Source organism: Ambystoma mexicanum, chromosome 7p (assembly GCF_040938575.1).
Source record: "Ambystoma mexicanum isolate Mex_15411 chromosome 7p, UKY_AmexF1_1, whole genome shotgun sequence".
In the NCBI taxonomy this organism is placed as follows: domain Eukaryota; kingdom Metazoa; phylum Chordata; class Amphibia; order Caudata; family Ambystomatidae; genus Ambystoma; species Ambystoma mexicanum.
The window spans coordinates 269,095,730-269,115,489 of NC_090939.1; the positions used below are offsets into that span (position 1 = coordinate 269,095,730).

The window sequence follows — 19,760 nt, forward strand, 5'->3', positions numbered from 1 at the left end:
GTTCCAGGGGGCCCAGGTCCCTTTCCCACTTTGCCTTTAGTCCGTCGAGTTGTGGAGTCCCGAATGAGCTAAGGGCCTGATAGAGGCTGGAAGTGACCTTAGAAGAGATGTACTGCGGGAGAATATTGGTCTCGATGGGGGAGCAAGGGGGTAGGACCGTTGTGTCGGGGAATTGGGCGCGGATTGCATGGGACAATTGCGCATGCCGAAACCGATCCATGGGAGCCAGGTTGAATCGTTCGCGCATGGTCTCAAAGCTCAAGAGGCGGCCCTCTTGTATAATTTGTGCTAATGTGTGTATTCCTTTGGTCAGCCAGTGACCGAAGGGGCCCATTTTTACCAGTTCTGGGAGGAGCGCATTGTGCCATATGGGTTGCGACAGTGTTGGCTGGCCTTCCCAGCCAATTAGCTTGTGAGCGGCCCGCCAAGCCCTCCGGATATGATGGGACATTTTGGGCAGCGCCGGGAGTTGGTCGCGGGTGGCGTAGAGGATTTGGAGCGGTGTTAGTGGGGACATGGTCTCCAGCTCTATACGGTTGTGTGGCTGTGTGGGGTCTGCATGTATCCAGTCATTCACTACTCCTATTTGTGTGGCCAAGTAATAGGTGCGTATGCAAGGTAACCCGATGCCTCCCTCCCACACCGATCTTTGGAGCGTGTCAAGGGCAATCCTGGATTGTTTCCCTCCCCAAAGCAATGTGCGCAGATTCTTGTCGATGAGTGCGAAGGTTTCCCGGGGGATGGGGAACGGGGCGTTCTGGAGGACATACAACAGTCTGGGAAGGGTCATCATTTTGAATAGTGCGGCCCGGCCCACTAGGGACAGGGGGAGAGATTGCCAGTGGGGGATGTCTCTGATGAACCGTTCTATTACTGGTTGTATATTAAGTCGGGGGAACCCATCGAGCGTCGGGTCAAGCCGTATACCCAGGTATTTGAATTCCCTGATAGAGACGCGATATGGGCAGGTCTCCGGGATCGCAGGCTCACCCCCTTGAATCGGGAAGAAGATGGTTTTGGCCTCATTAACCTTTAGGCCTGCAAAGGACTGATATTCCCCGAGTATGCGGGAGACCACCGGGCACGAGACACCTGGGTTACTAAGGTATATAAGTAGGTCGTCCGCATAGAGCGAAAGGCGGTCTTCTCCCCCTCCCGGCCAGACGAAACCATTCCAGTTGGTGTTAGCTCTAAGCTCAATCGCTAGTGGCTCGATGGCCAGGAGGAAGAGGAGTGGAGACAGCGGGCACCCCTGCCTCGTGCCTCGACCCAGGGGGAAAGGTTTGGAGGACATGCCGTTCACCCTCACCGTGGCCTCCGGGGATGCATATAACAGTTTTACCCATGATATAAACGTCTGCCCCAAGTTCATCCTGGCCATGATCTCCCACAAGGCATCCCACCCCACTGAGTCAAATGCCTTTTCGAAGTCCACCGCCAGGAGGGCGAGTGGAGCTGGTATCTCCTTTGCCCTGGATAGCGCCAATTGGACCCTGCGTAAGTTCATCCGAGTCGACTTATTGGGCATAAAACCGCATTGGTCCGGGTGGATTAGGGTCTCAATCACTTGCAGTAGTCTGTTGGCGAGTGTTTTGGCGAGGACCTTCGCTTCGCCATTAATCAGGGATATCGGGCGATAGGAGGCACATTCCTCCGGGGGTTTCCCCGGCTTGTGTATGACCACTATGCATGCCTTCCTGAGGTCTGGGGGGAGTGCTCCTAGTTCCCTGCTGCGTAGAAACATGCGGTGCATGTGGGTGGGGAGCATGCTACCAAGGCACTTCCACGTTTCTGTTGGGAACCCATTGGGGCCCGGAGTTTTCCCGGGCTGGAGTTGTGCCAGTGCCTCCTGCACCTCAGTGTCAGTGATATCCGCATTCAGGAGGTCTGATTGGTGCTGCAGGAGTGTCGGGAGACACGGATCCCCTTTAATCGGATGTAGAGACGGTGGAGCTTGAGGCACTATTTGACCAAAAAATGAGAAATTCTCTTTGAAAAAGCACGAGAACGCAGCAAAAGCTCGAGAGCTAAACACGAGGACTCCCAACACTTGAGTGTGCGGTAAAAATCTGATGATGGCTGTCAGAGGCGGGGCTTAGGGAGAGGGCAGTCATTGGCTGGGAGCAGTATGACCCAGAGACCAGTGATTGGTTACGAAACTGATACTGATTTTTTCTTTACCAAGGATTCCCAGCCTGACGACGGGGAATATTCATGAGCATGTGAATCCATGCCAGACCCCATGCTGGAGAAACAGGCTATTCATGAAGCTTCTACTAGATAAACAACAACCAGAATAAAGACATAGATATAAAGAAGCCGTCAGAAACAACTGTTATATCAGGAGAAGCAAGCCAATCTCCTGGAACTGTTTAAGTTTAGTTTCTTAGTGGATGATCAGGGTAGAACTAGATTCGGATGGAGAGCTTTTCTTTCCTTGGGACTTCCTGATGACAGACGAGCACCTTTAGTTCCTTTAGATAGGTAGGGAAACCCCTTTTAGAATAGGGAACGTTAGGCTGTTCTCTTATTATTGAAATAAAAGTAATTTGGAAATGTCCTCCAAGAGTCTGATTCCTTCTTTCGACCCACCACAGCGTGCACTACCATGTGCACTCCGATTCAGATTTGTCAATCAGCACTCCCACAGAATGCAAGAGTTTTCTCCAGACACACAAACAGAGGAAATCTTTCTGATAATGGCCCCCTGCCCCCTCCAACTCTTCCCTGCTTGACTTTATTGAGTGAGGGTTTGGGCATGGACAGGGACTTGTGGCCAATGATCCTCCCAATAGAAATGGATATGTTTGCCTTTTTTAAAAGGTGTAAGAAGGAGGAGGTCCTTTAGAATGTTCATGCAAAAAGCAACTGAGAAGGACTTGCAATGCCAGCTTTGGGAAAAAACTACTCAAGGCCAAATCAACTTGGGAGTTGAACAGTCAAGGAGCACCAGGACAAGAGTCTAGGACCTGCTAACATTATTTGATTAATCAACTGTAGTGAGCGACTTTGCTGGATGCAAGTAAATCATGTATTAGCAGTGTGACATCCCATTCTAATACTGGAAACGGCTAAAGATCTGGACTGATTCGTAATAGGACTTGCAACCGTGAAATTAGAGAATCCTACCCTATTCTGTGTTCAGTCTCTTATCAATGACAGGCGTCATCCTGCAATCTGATTGATGGGACTTTCACAAGCAAACCTTTAAAAGGGCATCACACATCCAATATTCTGGAGTTTTTGTCCCACTACCTGCGAGCAGAATGGGAGGTAAAATACAGAATGTGAATGTCCCATACAGCCTGCCAAGATGAGACATGAACCTGTGACCTGTAAATCTACAGTTTCTGAAGTTGTGCTTGAATAGGAGATGTCTTAACAAGAAGCTGTGGAGAGAAATGTGTGGGTAAAAACCCAGTGTGCCAAAATGAAATGAAAACAGCTCCCCACTGGTCTTTCTGTCCAGAAAAGCAGTTTCAAAGGACGGCTGCAATATTTACCAGTTGTTAGGAATCAAATCAATGAAATGTTAGGCTTGCCAGGGCTGTGGAGGCATTTGGGGGTGGCAAAGGAGATAGGGGAGAGAAAAAGTAAAAATGTCAACACCCTTTTTTAAAATGGACAATTATAGCCAAACGTATGTAACAATAACTGTTCGTTTAAAGCTTACCTGGCCTAATCAATTCGCAGAAGAGTGGAAGCAAGAAAGATGGATCATACAAATCGTGCACATCCTTCATGTGGTGTTCTTTATATAGCATCCCCTGCCCATCCTGAAATAAAATATGTATTTAAAAGAGAATCACTGTATGCATATTTCTGAAGTAGAGCCTAAAGACAAGTCAAGTTACTTAAATATCAAGGGGATATTCTGAATGAGTATAGCTGTACGATATTATCTACTTTGGGGTACTAACTTGACACCAATAAACCAGAATCTTACATTTAAATAGCAGATCACGATGAAGCAACACTTCTATATATCTGCTGAGTGTGTCCTGCAACTAATTTGTGTGAAGTGACCAATAAATCTAATTAGTTGAAGAAAAATACACTTGTATGCGGAAATGGGCTTGATCAGTGAAATAGTTTTTTAAAGAACTCATGCAATGTTTTTCATTATGTGATCTTAAATAGATTAACTTTCAATATACTTTGTGGTGAGTCAAGGATTACGGCCTGAGTGTGCTTTCACAGGTGAGAGATTTTTAGTCTTTCATTATTTTGGAAATGCTGTTAAATTCTCTTGTCTTAGTACAAACCAATGTTCACTAGTAACTAATCACTTTCTGCTTAGCACACTTGCCACTTAAGAGTAGCTAGAAACACTTTCTGGCATACATGCAATTCCAGTTTCTGACATGGTCAAGATTTTGACAGCAATGTTTTTCTATATGCTACAGTGGTACATTTCTTGCTACCTGTACATGGTGGTTACACACTTCTTTTGGTCATTATAAACACTTTATGGTCAATGTCAGTTGCTTTGCATTCAACATTACAGTGTTAAGTAGATTTTAATTTTTATGCACAATCTCCTCTACATGCGAGTCCCTCAGCACTTTTTGCTGGACTACTGGATTTTTGGTTTGTTCCCCTGAGTGGGAACCTTTTTCGACACTAACTCATTCTTTTACCCTATCTTTTGGGATACTTTGTATTTCTTTTATACCTTTTTCTTGGAGTTATACTTTCCTCCAAGTTCTATGGCATCTGTCTTGACTTTTGCATCACAAAGTACTCTCTGTGCAGTGTTGCTGGGAGCCCTTTGGGTTTCCCTTTTTATTTTTTGTAACAGGGGGATACTTGTATCCTTCCTATCTTGTATATTGTGAGATCAGCACACCCCACCGTATGTGGAGTGCTGAGGGGTTATACTGTATCCCCTTTCTCACTACTCCTATAACTTTTCGGTTACAGCGACAAGCTAATCTGAATGGCTGGTGGCAGTGGTTTTCTTCCTACCTACCTTTGGGCAATTTTTTCTCCCAGGCTGTACTCACAGTCGCGGTAGTGCACAGAAGGGCCACCATTGACCTAAAATGGTGACTGTTCTTTTTTTAGCCAATTCAAGATGGCTGTCCTTTCTTGATACTGCAATGCTGTTTGACCGGGTTTGACTTTTGTCTTCGGCGGGATCCCTCTGTGAGGACAGAAAATGAGGGAGGAGTCAAACTCTGCTGTTATTTGTCTTCTGGCATGCCTGCCGGGAACCAATTCCAACCGTGAGGCTGGCTGTCCTGAAAGAACAGCCACCACCCAGAGTTTGAATGGTGCATGGGTGCTGATTGGCTGGGTTCCTGCATAAGAGTCATGGATCCTGAGAGGAAGGGGAAGCTGACCCCTGGAACAGAAGAATCGAAGAGGAGAGATGTCCACAGCCACTTCCAGATGACTGGAGCTGCCCTCTGAGTAATAGCTGCTGTCCAACCACTTCATCCAAGGGTCAAGCGAGCCTTGAAAAGGATTACTCTCTTCCTTAGACTAGTGGGTGAAATCAGTCTGCAGACCACCTGCATTTCAAGCCATGTCATGACAAGCTGTGACCTTCAAGGGCTGTGCACCGCGAACACCCTGGACCTGTGGCCACTTTGCACTGCAATGACTTCCGAAGATCGAGTCCTCCCGAAACATTGGTGGATTCCTTCCAGACCTCCAGAGGCAGGATTATACTCCTTGAAGTTCACTAGAGTGCTGGACCAAGAAAGAGCGACAAATTGAACAGGCGGTAATCGTTCTTCACTGGTGTCTTGAAAAGGCTGCCAAAATCACAAAACAGTGAAGAATCCTTTGTCTGAAGCCTCTTCACTCGACTGCTGCTGCGAGATCTATTCCAGTGTCCCTTCTTTTGTCTGCTGACCAGGAATCTGGTGACCGGTTCGGCTGCTGCATCATTGGGGGAGGGGGGCGTGCTGCAACTTCTTCACTTCTGAGGTACTGGGAGACTCTTGGTAGAACTTACCTAGAGTTGCTTTGCTGCTCCTGTGTTGCTGGAGTACTGATACAAGTGTGAGAGTTTGCCCATACACGTTTGCCCAGGCCTAATGCATGTGTACCTACAGGGAGCCTTCTCCGAAGTCCCTGACCCTTTTTCCAACTAAAAAAGTGTTACTTACTTGCTACTGAAGACTTACTCTGGCACGTTTGAACTTTGAACAGCTTGTGCCTTACATGTTTTGCCCTCCAATCTGACTCCGAGACACTCATAACTAGACAGGGATTGACTTCTAAAGTGTTAGGCCTCTGTGAAATAATTACAAGCATTTACTTGCTTTATATTGGTTTTGTTTCATCCATTTGTACCTGAAATAGATAGAAGTTTTACATACCGGGGAATTGCATATTGCCATTCTAAAAGTATTACAAAAGTGATTTACATACTGTAAGATTGCAGTTGTTATTGTAGTTACTTATTGTGTGTTATAGTACTTACCTTTTTGAAGAATTACTTTACCTTAATGCATATATAAAAAGAAACCATTATTTGTATATAACTTTTAGTGCGATAGTGTTTCATTAGCCTATGTTCATACTCTAAAGACCTTTGTGCTGCCTACAGCTTTTTCTCACCCCTAAGATAAACCTGGCTGCTCAGCCATTGCTACCAACAAAACTTATGTGGTTCAGGCCTATACTAAGAGTTGGAGCCCTGTGTCCCAAGCGTGAGTCTATACAAGCCCTACAATTGGTGGACTTTGTAAAACTCCTTAACAATAAAGAAGAAAAGGGTCCCTTTTCTGCTTGACATGTGAAATAAAACAGACTCAGCCTGAGACACTGCAATGCTTCCTTACAACTAGAGGGAAGGATTAAGGTGAGCAGAGGAGAATTATAACTTTTCCAGTGCACCGAATGCAGTGAAAGTATTCAGTTTAATTTACCTCACTCCAGTTCTGATCCACTACGAGCTAATGAGGACAATCTTCTTCTTGGAAAAAAGGTGCCAAAGAGTGCACAGGGTCTGAAAACTAAACTTCACCTGCATGAGACTGAGCATGCTCTAGCCCCGCTTAAGCTAAAAAGACAAAAAGAAGAGGGTAATAAAAGCAAACCTTGGTTTACGGAAGTACTCCATAAACAAAAAGCTCAGTCATTGAAGACTTTCTATGCTTGGAAAGCCTCTCCAGGTCCCGTTTCCTTAACAGCATACAAAAAACTAATATAGTCCTATAAACTTGCCATATTGGAATCTAATAAGAATTACCATAATATTCCAATCTCGAAAGCTCAGTCGGGAGTGAAAGAGATATTTAAAATCCTCAAAGAGCAGGACTCAGTTTCCACAGCCAGCTGACAATCTAGTTACAAAAGAATCTTCTTGGTGTCAGCAAATACAAAATGGTATACACAATAAACTAATAGGTATCACAACGGACAGCCAGGAAAAAATGGCGGAATGTGGCTTCAAGAAGCCTTCGACATGCAACCAGGCCACTGCACAATTTAATTTCCAGCCAATATCAGAGGAAGCCTTGAAGGTTATCGAACAGCTTAGGGCGACCAGCTGTAGAGGCGATTCTTGCGCCTCTAATTATAAAAACTTGTCCTCCACTTCTTATAAAAGCAATTTGCACTTTTGTGAACGCCTCATTGAAAGAAAGTAAGGTCCCTGAGGACCTCAAAAGAACCATGATTACGCAGATTTTGGAAAAAACAAGATTATCAAAGGACAAGCCGTTGAACTATCGGTTCATTTCAAATACTGTTTTTGCTAAAAATACTCTATAGGGTCGCATATGGCCAGATCACACTGCATCTTAACCAGTACCGTACCCTGAATCCCTATCAATCGTGATTCAGAAAATATTTTGGGACAGAGTCCTCACTCCTTGAGCTAAAGTCCAGACTACTGGATAGGTTGGACAAGGGCTCTCTATCTCTTCTCATATCTCTCGACCAATCAGCAGTGTTTGATTTGGTGGAACATGCCATCCTTTTGTCTAGACTGCTAGAGGTTGCCAATTTCTCACCTGCGGCTGCATCCTGGATTGCCTCATTTTTGGAGAATAGATATAGTAGCGTTTGCTCCGATGAAGCAGAGGCCATCCCGCATCTGGTTTTATTTGGGGTGCTGCAGGGGGCTAGAACGTCCCCTCGCCTCTATAATATTTTTATGGCCCTGCTCTTCTCGGTTAAAGAGCAGGAAGGGGTCATGTTTTCGAACTAGGCTGACGACACCCAGTGTGTTTTCCCTCTCTCAGGCTGTCATTCCCGAGATGAACAGGAATTAAATAGAGTTGTTCACCTTATAGAGAGTTGGATGCTGGTCTACAACTTGGCACTGAATAAAAGCAAGACTGAACTAATGATTGTGGGCAATTCAGTCTTGATAGTCAAACTGGACCCTGCTTATAGATCATTTAGTGTTGGGGCTGATAATATTACTCGCCTCTCTAAGAGAAAAATCCTGGGGTTATTTTGGACCAGACACACACTATGAGTTCTCATGTGGCCAGTGTGGTCTCAGCGTCTGTGTATTACATGACATTACTGTCACATCTTAGACCTCATATCACACAGGAAAATTCTGAAACCATCACGAGAGCTATAATAGGGGCTAAAATCGACTATTGTAGCAGCCTCTTGGCCGGTCTGTGTAAGAGGGACTTAAACAGACTCCAGAATGTACAAAATGGGGTTGTTAGAGTCGTGGTTGGTCTCTCCAGGCGCAATCATGTTTCTCAGGCTAGGCACTTTCTGCATTGGCTTCCAGTGGAGGCACAGGCCAAATTTTGGTTACTGGTCATAACCTTTAAATGCAGGCTGGGTCTTATGCCCCTTTACCTTCAGGCGCATACCATTGAAAAAGTAAATGGAAGGGCTCTTGGGTCTTGCAGCCAGAATTATGTTTTCATCCCACGCAGTAGAACAAAGAAAGCGGAGAATGTCACATTCATCTAGCAGCTCCCAAGCAGTGGAATCTGTTACCGGCTGACCTAAGAGGCCACAGCTCTCTGATGACTTTTAAGAAAGATTTACAAACTCTTCTATTCTCTTAATATCTCGAATTGAGGCTCCTGATTCTTTGATAGAGACTGATGAACCTATAACTGCCAGCCTTCCTGTTTTATGTCTGCCTTGTCACCTTGTCCGCACCCTAATGCCTCCGGGTCCAAGGTGCACATTACAAATTCTGTAAAGTCAAAGTAAAGCAAAGCATTCAGGATGCATGCAGCCTGCAGTCACTCATTATCCTGACTGGCATCATAGAGATGAGAACCAGAAAATGTAAGAGTTGGGAGTGGGGGGGGGGTTGCATTTGGATACAATCGAGGTCTCTTTTTGTTTTTGATTTTCAAATAGGAGTTTATTGAATAACTAGAGTGATACAAACATAAGATAGCTTGAATATCTACAAAGAACCAAGAGGCATTGCTCAGAACGTTTGCTGCTAATGTTAAGAGTAAGATGAAAATAACTCATGCATCGATTCCACTCTGCGCATAACTTCCCATATGCTGCATTATACAAAGCTCAGTACCTCCTTTCACAGTAGAGTCCTCCAGACCCAGATCAAAAGGGTGCTGAGCCCCGACCCCAATAACCAGAGAGAACTTGTAATAAATCTTAAATGTCCTTGGGTCTGCAAAAGGGAACTATGAACTCTCCATACACCACCTCCTGGTCTCTTGCAAGAAGCAATTTCTTTCAGTCAGTTGCTTACAACAGCAATTGGGCAACTAGGATCAGCCCAGGGAAGCCCGGCCTCTCGCCAACACAAAACGAAGACAGACAGATCTTCTGCATCCTTTATATATGGTATATGATATGATATGACAATGCATTACTTACCGTAAAAGCATTTCTGATAGTTGTATCTGCTTAGATTCACATGCTGTGAAGAGGTCCGACATCCAGTGGTCACTGCGGAGTATTGCATTTTGTTTTTCGTAGTCAAAAAGGGGACGTCTACAAGGCGTGTCTGTAACACTATTCCTATAGTGACGTGCGTTGTACCCACAATCCCTCACGCGTCAAGGTCCCTCTGTTTGTATTTTATCTGCCCTGAGGGAGCCTTCTATACGTGAGTGAGTACAGTAAAGAGAGAGATGTAGAAAGATGTCTATGTTCCTTCCATCCGAGCGGGGAGGAAGGGTGGGCGCATGTGAATCTAAGCAGATACAACCATCAGAAATGCTTTTACGGTAAGTAATGCATTGACTTCTGATGTTTGTTAATCTGCTTAGAATCACATGCTGTGCATAGACTAGCGAGCAGTAACCGGAGTTGGCGGTGGGTTATGAGAAGGAACAGTAGAGAAAAGATGTCTTAATACTGCCTGTCCCACCTGGGAGTCAGATCTAGAGTGTGCGTCTAAACAGTAGTGTTTTGTAAAGGTGTGCACCGAACTCCAGGTTGCCGCCTTGCAGATGGACTCAAGGGGAACATTTGCAATGAAAGCTATGGTTGCCCCCGTGCCTCGAGTAGAATGTGCTCTTGGCTTGAAGGGTAGTTCTCTCTTAGCAAGAGTGTAACAGAGAGTGATGCATTGAACAATCCATCTAGATATAGTGGACTTTGAAACTGCATCTCCTTCTCTTCCTGCTGCCACCGAGACAAAGAACTGATTAGTCTTTCTCAGTGGTCTGGTTCTTTCCATGTAAAACATGACAGCTCTGCGCACATCGAGCGTATGCAGACTTTTTTCTCCCAGTTTGGAAGGGTTTTGAAAGAATGTTGGTAGTTCTATTGACTGGTTCACATGGAATTTCGAGATGAATTTCGGTGCAAACCTTGGGTGTGTGCGTAGAACCACCTTGTCTTTGTGAACTTTTACGAAGGGGTCTAGAACTGAAAGAGCCTGTAGTTAACTTACTCTTCTAATGGAGGTGATGGCTATTAGGAAAGCAGTCTTAAGAGTGAGGTGTTTAAGAGTTGCCTTGTGCATGGGTTCAAAGGGCGAGCCCATGAGTCTGGTAAGTACCACATTTAGGTCCCATCCGGGAGCTGGGTTAGCTATCAGAGGGTGTATTCTCTTTACCCCCTCCATTAAGGCTTTGATGACTGGGATTTTCCACCACGACACTTTAAGTTGGGAAGTGGTATATGCAGAAAGTGCCGCTAGGTGGACTTTAATAGAATTGAACACCAGACCTGAGTCCAATAGGTGGGTCAGGTACAGAACAATTTGTGTGGGTGAGCAGTCAACCGGGTTGATGCTTTTCCTTCTACACCAGATGACAAATCTTTTCCACTTACTAGAATAGCAGTGACGAGTGTTAGGCTTTCTAGCTTCCCTGAGGATGTCCATGCATCTCTGCGGGAGTTCTAGATGTCCAAACTCTACGATCTCAGGAGCCAGGCTGCTAAGTTCATGTTCTGAGGGAATGGAGCAATGTCCTGCCCTTGTTCTGTGACAGCATGTTGTACGGGCAGGGAAGTTTCACTGGGGGAGATAGGGACATCTCCATCAAGTGAGCGAACCATGGCTGCCGGGCCCACCTAGGGGCCACTAGTATCATGGTGACTTGTTCCTGGTGCATCTTGTGCACAATCTTGTTGAGAAGGGGAGTCGGGGGGGGAAAAGCGTAAACAAATCTCCCTGACCATGGAATCGACAGACCGTTCCCCTTGGACTGGTTCTGGGGTGATCTGGAGGCGTAACTTTGGCATTGTGAGTTCTCCAGAGTTGCGAACAGGTCTATTTCTGGAAATCCCCATTGTGTGAAGACGTCGAAAACGATGCCTTCTTGCAACCGCCATTCATACTCTGAGGGCAGAGGGAAGTCTCTGCTGAGTTTGTCTGCTAGCAGATTGAGTTCCCCTGATACATGTCGTGACAGTAGGAACATGTGTCTGAGAGCCCACTTTCATAAATTCTGGGACAGCTTGGACAGTCCTGGAGAGTGGGTGCCCCCCTGCTTGTTGATGTAGTGCATGGCTGTGGTGCTGTCCGTAAGGACCATCACTGTCTTCCCTTGTAGGTGTTCTTGGAAGGCTTTTAGTGCTTTGAACACCGCCAGTAGCTCCAGTAGATTTATGTGCTTGGATGCTACGCTCGGAGTCCACACTCCGTGAGCAGCCTGATGGGATAGGTGAGCCCCCCCATCCTGTGAGGGATGCGTCTGTGGTTAGGGTGGCTTCCACTGCGGGTGTGGCAAAAGGTTTCCCTATTACCAGGTTTTCCTTTGTCCACCACCGTAGCGAGAGAATCAAGGCCTGCGAGACCACCACTAGATCGTCCCATTGTCCGCTGGCCTGACACCACTGGCTGTTGAGCTACTCTTGCATTGGGCGCATGCGCAGGCGCGCGTGAGGTACCAAATAAATACACAACGCCATCATTCCTAGCAAGCGCATAGCTTTGCGCACCATCACCTCTCGACCAACAGCATGTTTTGGACCCTCTCGTTGGAGGGGAAAACGAGGCTGTCCTTTGTTCGAATTAGAGCCCCTAGGAATTGTTTGACTTGGCTGGGGTCTAAGCTGGACTTCTTCTCGTTGATGGAGAAGCCCAGTTGGAACAAAAGGTCTACAGTCTTTTGGGTGTTTGAGAAGCATGTCTCGTAAGAATCCCGTTATGAGCCAGTCGTCGAGGTAAAGGTATACTGGGATGGATAACCTGCGCAGGTGGGCCGCTGCCACTGCCAGTACTTTCGTGAAAACCCTTGGTGCAGATGCTGTGCCGAAGGGTAGCACTCTGAACTGGTACTGTTTGCCCTCTATCATGAAACTGAGGTATGTTCTGTGCGCTGGCAACATTAAAATATGAAAGTATGCATCTTTCATGTCCAGTGTTGTCATGTAATCTCCCTGTGATAGCAGTGGGATCACTTCCTGTAAGTCACCATACACAACTTTTGGGGTTTGACAAACTTGTTCGCTGGGCGCAGATCTAATACAGGGCGCATGGTTAGATCCTTTTTGGGGTACAAGGAAGTACACTGAATAAATACCTTCCGTTACCTGAGAAAGAGGCACAATCTCTATAGCTCCTTTTTCCAGTAGCTGGTCCATTTCTTGGAGAAGGATGGCGAGGTGTTCTGGTGTCATGCGTCGTCCCCTCGGGGGTCTGTATGTTGGGGAACTGTTGAACGCGGGCTACGGTGGATAGTACCCAGCGGTTTGATGTTATTCCCTCCCATGCTGGAAGAAAGGATGTTAACCAGCCACCGACCGGTGATGCACGGGAGGGGACCCGAATCTTCACGTCACTTGGTGTTGTTCGTGGCTTGGGAGCCTCTAGGGGTGGAACCCCGGCCTCTCCCCTTGCCACGTCGTTGACCACTCTGATTGTACTGGCCACTATTACCTTGGTAGTTGTTGGCAGAATACTTTTGTTGCTGATTTTGTTGCTGGCGTTGGCCACGAAAAAAGCACTCGTTACCAAATCCCCGCCTGTTGGGGGGCTTTGAGATTTGGTCCAAGGTCTTTATGGTGTCAAATTCTTTTTTTGCATTCTCCAGAGTGTCGTCAACTGCCTTTCCAAAGAGGTTAGACTCTTCAATGGGCTTATTAATGAGGGGCGCTTGCGCTTCTGCCTTAAACCTGGAATTGCAAAGCAAGACGTGATGCTTCAGCAAAATTCCCTGTACCAAAGTACGGCCAGCCGTCTCTGCTGCATCGAGGGTATTCTTAACGATGCTTTGGTTTATATTTTTTTTTTGTATTTTATTTATTTGTATTGCGCTCCTTGCCCAAAGGCTTGCAGGCGCATGTTTGGTAGGCAGTAGCAAGTTACAGAGAGGACGTTTCAGGTTACAGACAGGGTGATACAGTATACCATTACAGATGCAAGTAACATAGATAGTAACAACAAAGTTGCAGTACCTGGAGGTTACAGAATAGGGGTACGAGCTGTGTGCAGTTATAAGTTACAAGCTGTCTTGTTCCCGTAACCAAAGTTTAGCTTTGGCTTTGAATGCATGGCATTGCGGAATGTTCCTTAGGGCATTGGGAAGTGAGTTCCAGAGCTTGGCAGCAAGGACCGTAAAACTCGACCCTCCTGCCGAAAGTAGTTTGAATCTGGGGATATCCAGTGTGTGCACCTGGGCGGCTCTCAAGGGTCTAGTGGTTGTGTGTTGCGAGAAGCGTGATACTAAGTAGGCAGGAGCTGCATTGTTCTGTGCCTTGTGTGTGAGCACAAGTGATTTGAGTGATATGCGGTGCGAGATAGGTAACCACTGGATGTTGCATCTAATATTGGAGATGTGATTCCGTCTAGGTAAGTTGAGTGCTGCCCTTATGGCGTTGTTTTGTGTGACCTGGAGTTTGTCCAGATTTCTTTGGCTAGTCCCAAAGTAGAGGGCGTTACAGTAGTCGATTTTGGATAAAATGAGGGTTCTCGCGAGGGTCAAGCAATTATCCGGAGTCAGGAATGGCCTGCAGGCTGTGATCAATTTGCAGGTGTAGGAAGATGCAGAGACAACTGCATTGGTTTGTCGCGTGAGAGACAGAGTGGAGTCGAGGTAGATTCCTAGGGTTTTGGTGACCAGAGAGCCTTCATTAATTGTAGCCAATAATTGAGTTTTTAGGGGTTCAGGGGCCTCTTCGATGTCCTGCTTAAGCTTTCCCCATTGAGCATCAGCCTAGCTTGCCAATAATGTATTATTATTGGCAATTCTAGTTGAGAATGCTGCAGAGGTGGTGATTCTCTTGGCCAGGGCATAAAGCTTCTTCCCCTCTTTATCTGGGGGTGCCTCGCTGGTAGACAGTGGGACCCCAGCCCTCTTCCTAGTGTTGGTCACCACTAAGGATTCCGGGATTGAATGACCCCTAATATATAGTGGGTCTGACTGAGAGGGTGAGAACAATTTCTCAATTCTCAAATTGACCCCTCTCACCAGTGCCGGAGTGGACGGTGAGGGGGTAATAAGTCTTTTAACTGAGGCGAGGATGGGAATTGTTTGGCTAGTGGGAGGTTTTTCCTTGATAATCGTTTCCACGAAGTCAGTATCTGGGGTGACCTCCCCAGTTTCGAGTTCGAAATGTGCTGCTGCCTTCTTCAGTAGCGCATTGAAGGTGGGCTGATCATCAACAGGTGAAGGGTTCCTGACTGGTGTAGTTTCAGTAGACCTGATGACTATACTGTCTGTGTCTGTAGACCTAGCTGGTGACTGCCAGGGATTTGGGTCACCCTCGCCTGTGTCCTCCTTGTACCCCTCCTCACCTATGTTAGTGTCCTCATGAAACCCTTCTTCTTCTTGTTGGTCTTCATCATTAATGAACTCATCTTCCTGCTGGAAGTGAGTGTCCTCCTCAGTGAGGTCGTAAGAGTCCATGTCTTCCTGTATGGGGTTATAGAACCTTGGGTATTTAACCCTTGGACTCTCCTGGGGTGCCTCCCTTGGTCTCTTGGGTGCCCTATTTTCTGGGATGGCCATGAACCTGTCTATTTTATCCATACAGGACTGGAACTTCTTTAAGGTCCACTGAGGAATGCCAGAGCGGTCTGGGAATGAAAAAGGATTTTCTTCTCCCTGTAGTTTCCTGGTTCTGTCCCATATCGTCGAAGAAAGAGACCCTTCGCCTTCTGAGAAGCCTTCTCGCAGGCTTGGGCTTTCCGTCGACGGCGGGAGCTGTCCTGACCTGTTTTCCTGCGCCTTCGGCGTTTCTTTGGCCTTGTGCGCGGTTTTCGCTCGCCGTCCGTCTCTGGCCGTCTTTAGTGGATATACGCGCGAGACTTTCGGCTATCATTCTCTCTGCCGAGGGATCGGGCGCCATCGCGCTAGGTAACGTCGAGTCTTTACTAGCAACGTGAGCACTCTTACGAGGCGCGTCGCCGGAGGATTTGGTGTTAGCGCCCTTATCTTTAGAATGCCTGGACGCCTGTCGCGGAAGCGGTGGCGGGGAGGGCTGACGACCCTTACGGTCGGCGGATGACGCCGGTGGACCCGACGCCCCCATTGGCGCTATGGCTGCCTTTGTCTTTGTTAGGCAGAAACCTGTGCAGTTCCCTTGGGGAACACTGCAAAAGATTTAAGACTACAGGTATAGCAGTAAACCCACTTGGTAGCAGTCCGCACCACCCAGATTTACCTGGTAGCTGTGGCTGAGCAGTCAGACTTCCCTCAAGAAGAGTTAGGCAGTATGCAAAGTATACACAATATGTACTCAGACACAATAGCACAAGCAAACACTGACCAGAGCTTGGTGTCAAAAGTATATAGTTATTTATTTTTTTAAGAACACATAAGTTGAAAACACTCTAGCAAAGTATAGTAAAAACACTTAAAACACAGTTATAATGAAAGCAGTTTCAACCCTTACTCCTATCTAGACAACTCTAAGTTAACTCCACATAATTAAAACAGAGGTGAGCGCTTAACGTTAGATGACACTCTAGTAGGTTTAAGGAAGGGATAAAAAGAAACAGAAATGGGTTAAACACACCACTCTAAGGTTCAGAACACTTGCAATAGGCTCAAAGAAGCACAAAGTCACAGGTGAGCAAAAGTCACTAGGCAGGGCCCACTCTTAGAGTAGCCGGAGCGAAAATGTGCCCAAGATCACACTGTTATTAGGGATTCAAAGTCTTGCAAAGAGTTAGAAAGAGTTTAGAGTGGCTTAGAAGTTTAGCCAGGGTATTCCAGGCACTCCCAGGTTCGAAAGCCGGGGGCTAAATCTACCCCGTACAGTCGGTGGCAAGGGAAGCCAGGCGGAACACGGTACCTTAAGCGGAAAGGATCCTCCAGCGGTGGCAGTTGTTCCAGGCAGTGGCAGCAAGGCTCGACGTCGGTCAGGGGAGAAGAAGTTCTCGCAGAAGAGCAGAAGAAGAAGGTCGTTGCACTGCCCGGGAAGAAACCAGCCGCGGAGTCCTCCGGTCAAAGGGTTGTACCGACTTTCGTGGTTGGGGTAAAAAGTGGTGGGGTTCCGGTTGCCGGGGTGCTTGGCACTGGCAAGGCGGCCACGAGATACCTCGAGAAGCGAAAAGAAGGCGAAAACTGGTTGTCCCCACCAGTCAAGGGAAGGAGCCACTCCGTTAAGAGTTCTCCTCGGTCGTCGGGAAAAGTGGTGAGACGGTTCAGCAGGGCTCCACCGGGTGGTGTCGTCGAAGCAGGTCGGCTCAGCTCTTCCCTCGTCGGATTCTTGGTCCTGTGGCGACTTCTAAAGTTCCAGTCCCCAAAGCCCTGCTTTTATGCAGCAAACCCCCATTCACCCAGCCTAGCTGTCACTCAAACATGCTAAGTGGTGAGCCGGCCGGCTCACCACTTGGGCCAATCAGGACGGAGTGCGACTTGAGTTACCAAGGTAACTCAGTCCAGGGTGCCTAAATCCCCCTCCACCCCTCCTAAGTACCCCAGACAGAGTGGCACCACTTTGGAGGGCTTCTGTGGAGAAGCCCGCCAAAAGTGGGACAAAGGGCTCCACTTTGGGTCAGAGTTACAGAGGCGAACGCCAACGCCATTTTAGAATCAAGTTTTGGCAAAAAGTCCCAACCGGAGTCATAATAATAAATATATAAACCGGCGGTATGTTTAAGGCTACCGTAAATAAATAATTAAATGTGTTAGCCTAAAACAATGGGAAATCCCATAGGAAAATATTCGCGGTTGAATATAAAACGTAGTTTCCACTGCCACCAGCCAAAACTCGATCAGGGGGGACGGAGACGTGCCCCCTCGACTAACAGACCCTGGGGCAATCGAATTGCCCCAGCCAGTACGTCCACAATATGATGGTTTGTACTGGTTCTGTTCAGGATTCAAGACTAGCAAAGTCTTTGGTGACTTTACATGCCCTGGGAGACAGTAGTCAGTCCCAGGGTATGGAGTCTATGTTGGGGAGTCCCTAGGACACCCCTGGGTCACGGCACAGAGGGTGCTGTGTAACCCACATCACAAAAATACATGAGGCCCTATGGAGTAAAAGACCCCATAGCCCATTCAACACAAGGTGTAACCAAGAAAACACACTTCAACATGTCCAAGAGTGAGGGTAAAAGAGTCCCACTCTTGGCAGGAGAAAAAAAGAAACCCCAGAAATCCAGCAAAGCTGCTGGGGGACTCACTAGGTAGGGAAATTCAGCCTAAACAGAGAATTCTCCCTAACAGTCTTTGACGAATGCGTGCCAGGGGGTATGGGTTTTTGTGCTTTTTTGTGTGCGTCCTTGTCGCCGGGGTGTTCATCCCCATAAGCTGCGCGTGAGCCGGGCTTGTCGGGGCCGGGGACGGACGACGAGGAGCGTGAACGCTCCTTTGAGAGGTCTACAACCTCTGTTACGGGGGCCGTGTAATCACTGTCCTCATCACATTCGGTGGCGGCGGCAGCGGGCGAGGAGTCAGACCTAGACATGGCGTAGGCCGCCCACCTTTTGACCCTGCGGTCCTTTAACGTTTTGGGCTTCAGTAACTTACAGGCCGCACAGCCGTCCTCCTTGTGATCGAGGGGCAAGCAACAGTTGCACCGTTTGTGCTTGTCTTTCCAGGTATATTTACCCTTGCAAAGCGGGCAAAACCTAAAGGGCGTCCTCTCCATAGCTGAGGGCCAGAAATGTGATTATGACCTTGGAAGAGAGGGAGGGGAAAGAGAAAGGCATTCTCAAAGAGAAAAGAAAGACCACACAACCCCACTCTCCCTACTGTGTAAGGCCGGCGAGGCCAAGCCACGTGTTCGGCAGCGCCGAAGGATCTCCTCCGCTCGTCCTTCCGTCGAAGATCTTGCTCGGCGGAGAAACAGCTCTGCATCGAGGGAGGGATCTATGTTATTAATATTAATAATAAACGACGAAAGGTCGAAGGAATGATTTGGCAATGTCTCTCGAGGAGCTCCGCATAAAGGCGACCAGTAACTGGGCGGAAAAAAACAATCTGAGGTACCTCACCACGTGAGGGATTGTGGGTACAACGCACGTCACTATAGGAATAGTGTTACAGACACGCCTTGTCGACGTCCCCTTTTCGACTACGAAAAACAAAATGCAATACTCTGCAGTGACCACTGGACGTCGGACCTATTCACAGCATTTTATTCTAGGCAGATTAACAAACATCAGAAATGGCATTCATAACACGCCTGTACACAAGTACTTCACAGCGCCACAGGACAAGGGAGGGAAGACAAGACAAACGATCCTACAAGGCCTTGTGTCATTCAGATCATGCAAGTGTAACAGTGAGGAGTGCAAGGGAGAGGGAAGGGGAAGTGTAAATAAGGCAGCTTGTCTCTAAGTAAGTGCAGCCGAGAGGCGCGGCTCTAGGCAAGGAGGCAGGGGGGCTGTAATGGTTTACAGCTTACAGCCCCTAAGTGTGCGGTAAGTGTGCGGTAGGCCAGGAGGCAGTTCAAGGGATACTGGTCTTGGGAGAGACTGGTACTCAAGGGTACCAAACAGCCAGTCGGCGCAGGACAGGTAAGTTAACAGGGAAGGGAGAGAGAGAAGGCAAATGTGAAAAGGAAGGTCTTCAGTTGCTTTCGGATCTCCAGGTGGTCTGGTTCAAGTCTGAGAGGGGTAGGGAGGCCGTTCCAGAGGGAGGCACCTGCAGAGGAGAGAGATCTACCTCCCACTCTCTGTCTAGAGAAGCATCTGACCCTCAAAGAGTTGGCGGTAGCTCTAGAAGGAAGGTATTTCAGCAGAGAGTTGGATGTAGTGCGGGCCCCGGACCCAGAAAGCCTTGTGGACGATGCAGAGGGTCTTGAACTTTATCCACCGGGAGCCAGTGGAGGGATTTCAGAGTTGGAGAGATATGGTCCCCTGGGCTTGAGGCCAATGATAAATCTTGCAGTCCTTTTCTGGATTAGTTGCAGAGGGCGGAGAGTAGAGGCAGCTAGATTGAGAAAGAGGCTTTTGCAGTAGTCCAGCCTGGAGAGAACTAGGGCTC

The 19,760-nt window shown here is 47.5% G+C and overlaps 1 protein-coding gene across 1 annotated transcript in view; it reads right to left on the reverse strand.

Annotated features, from left to right (window-relative positions):
- Positions 1-19,760, reverse strand: part of URB1 (URB1 ribosome biogenesis homolog) — a 2,274,827-nt gene that overhangs the window by 447,188 nt on the left and 1,807,879 nt on the right. Inside the window, exon 30 of the mRNA XM_069636341.1 lies at positions 3,674-3,776. Coding sequence (XP_069492442.1) covers positions 3,674-3,776 — 103 coding nt within the window. The remainder of the gene's footprint in view (positions 1-3,673; positions 3,777-19,760) is intronic.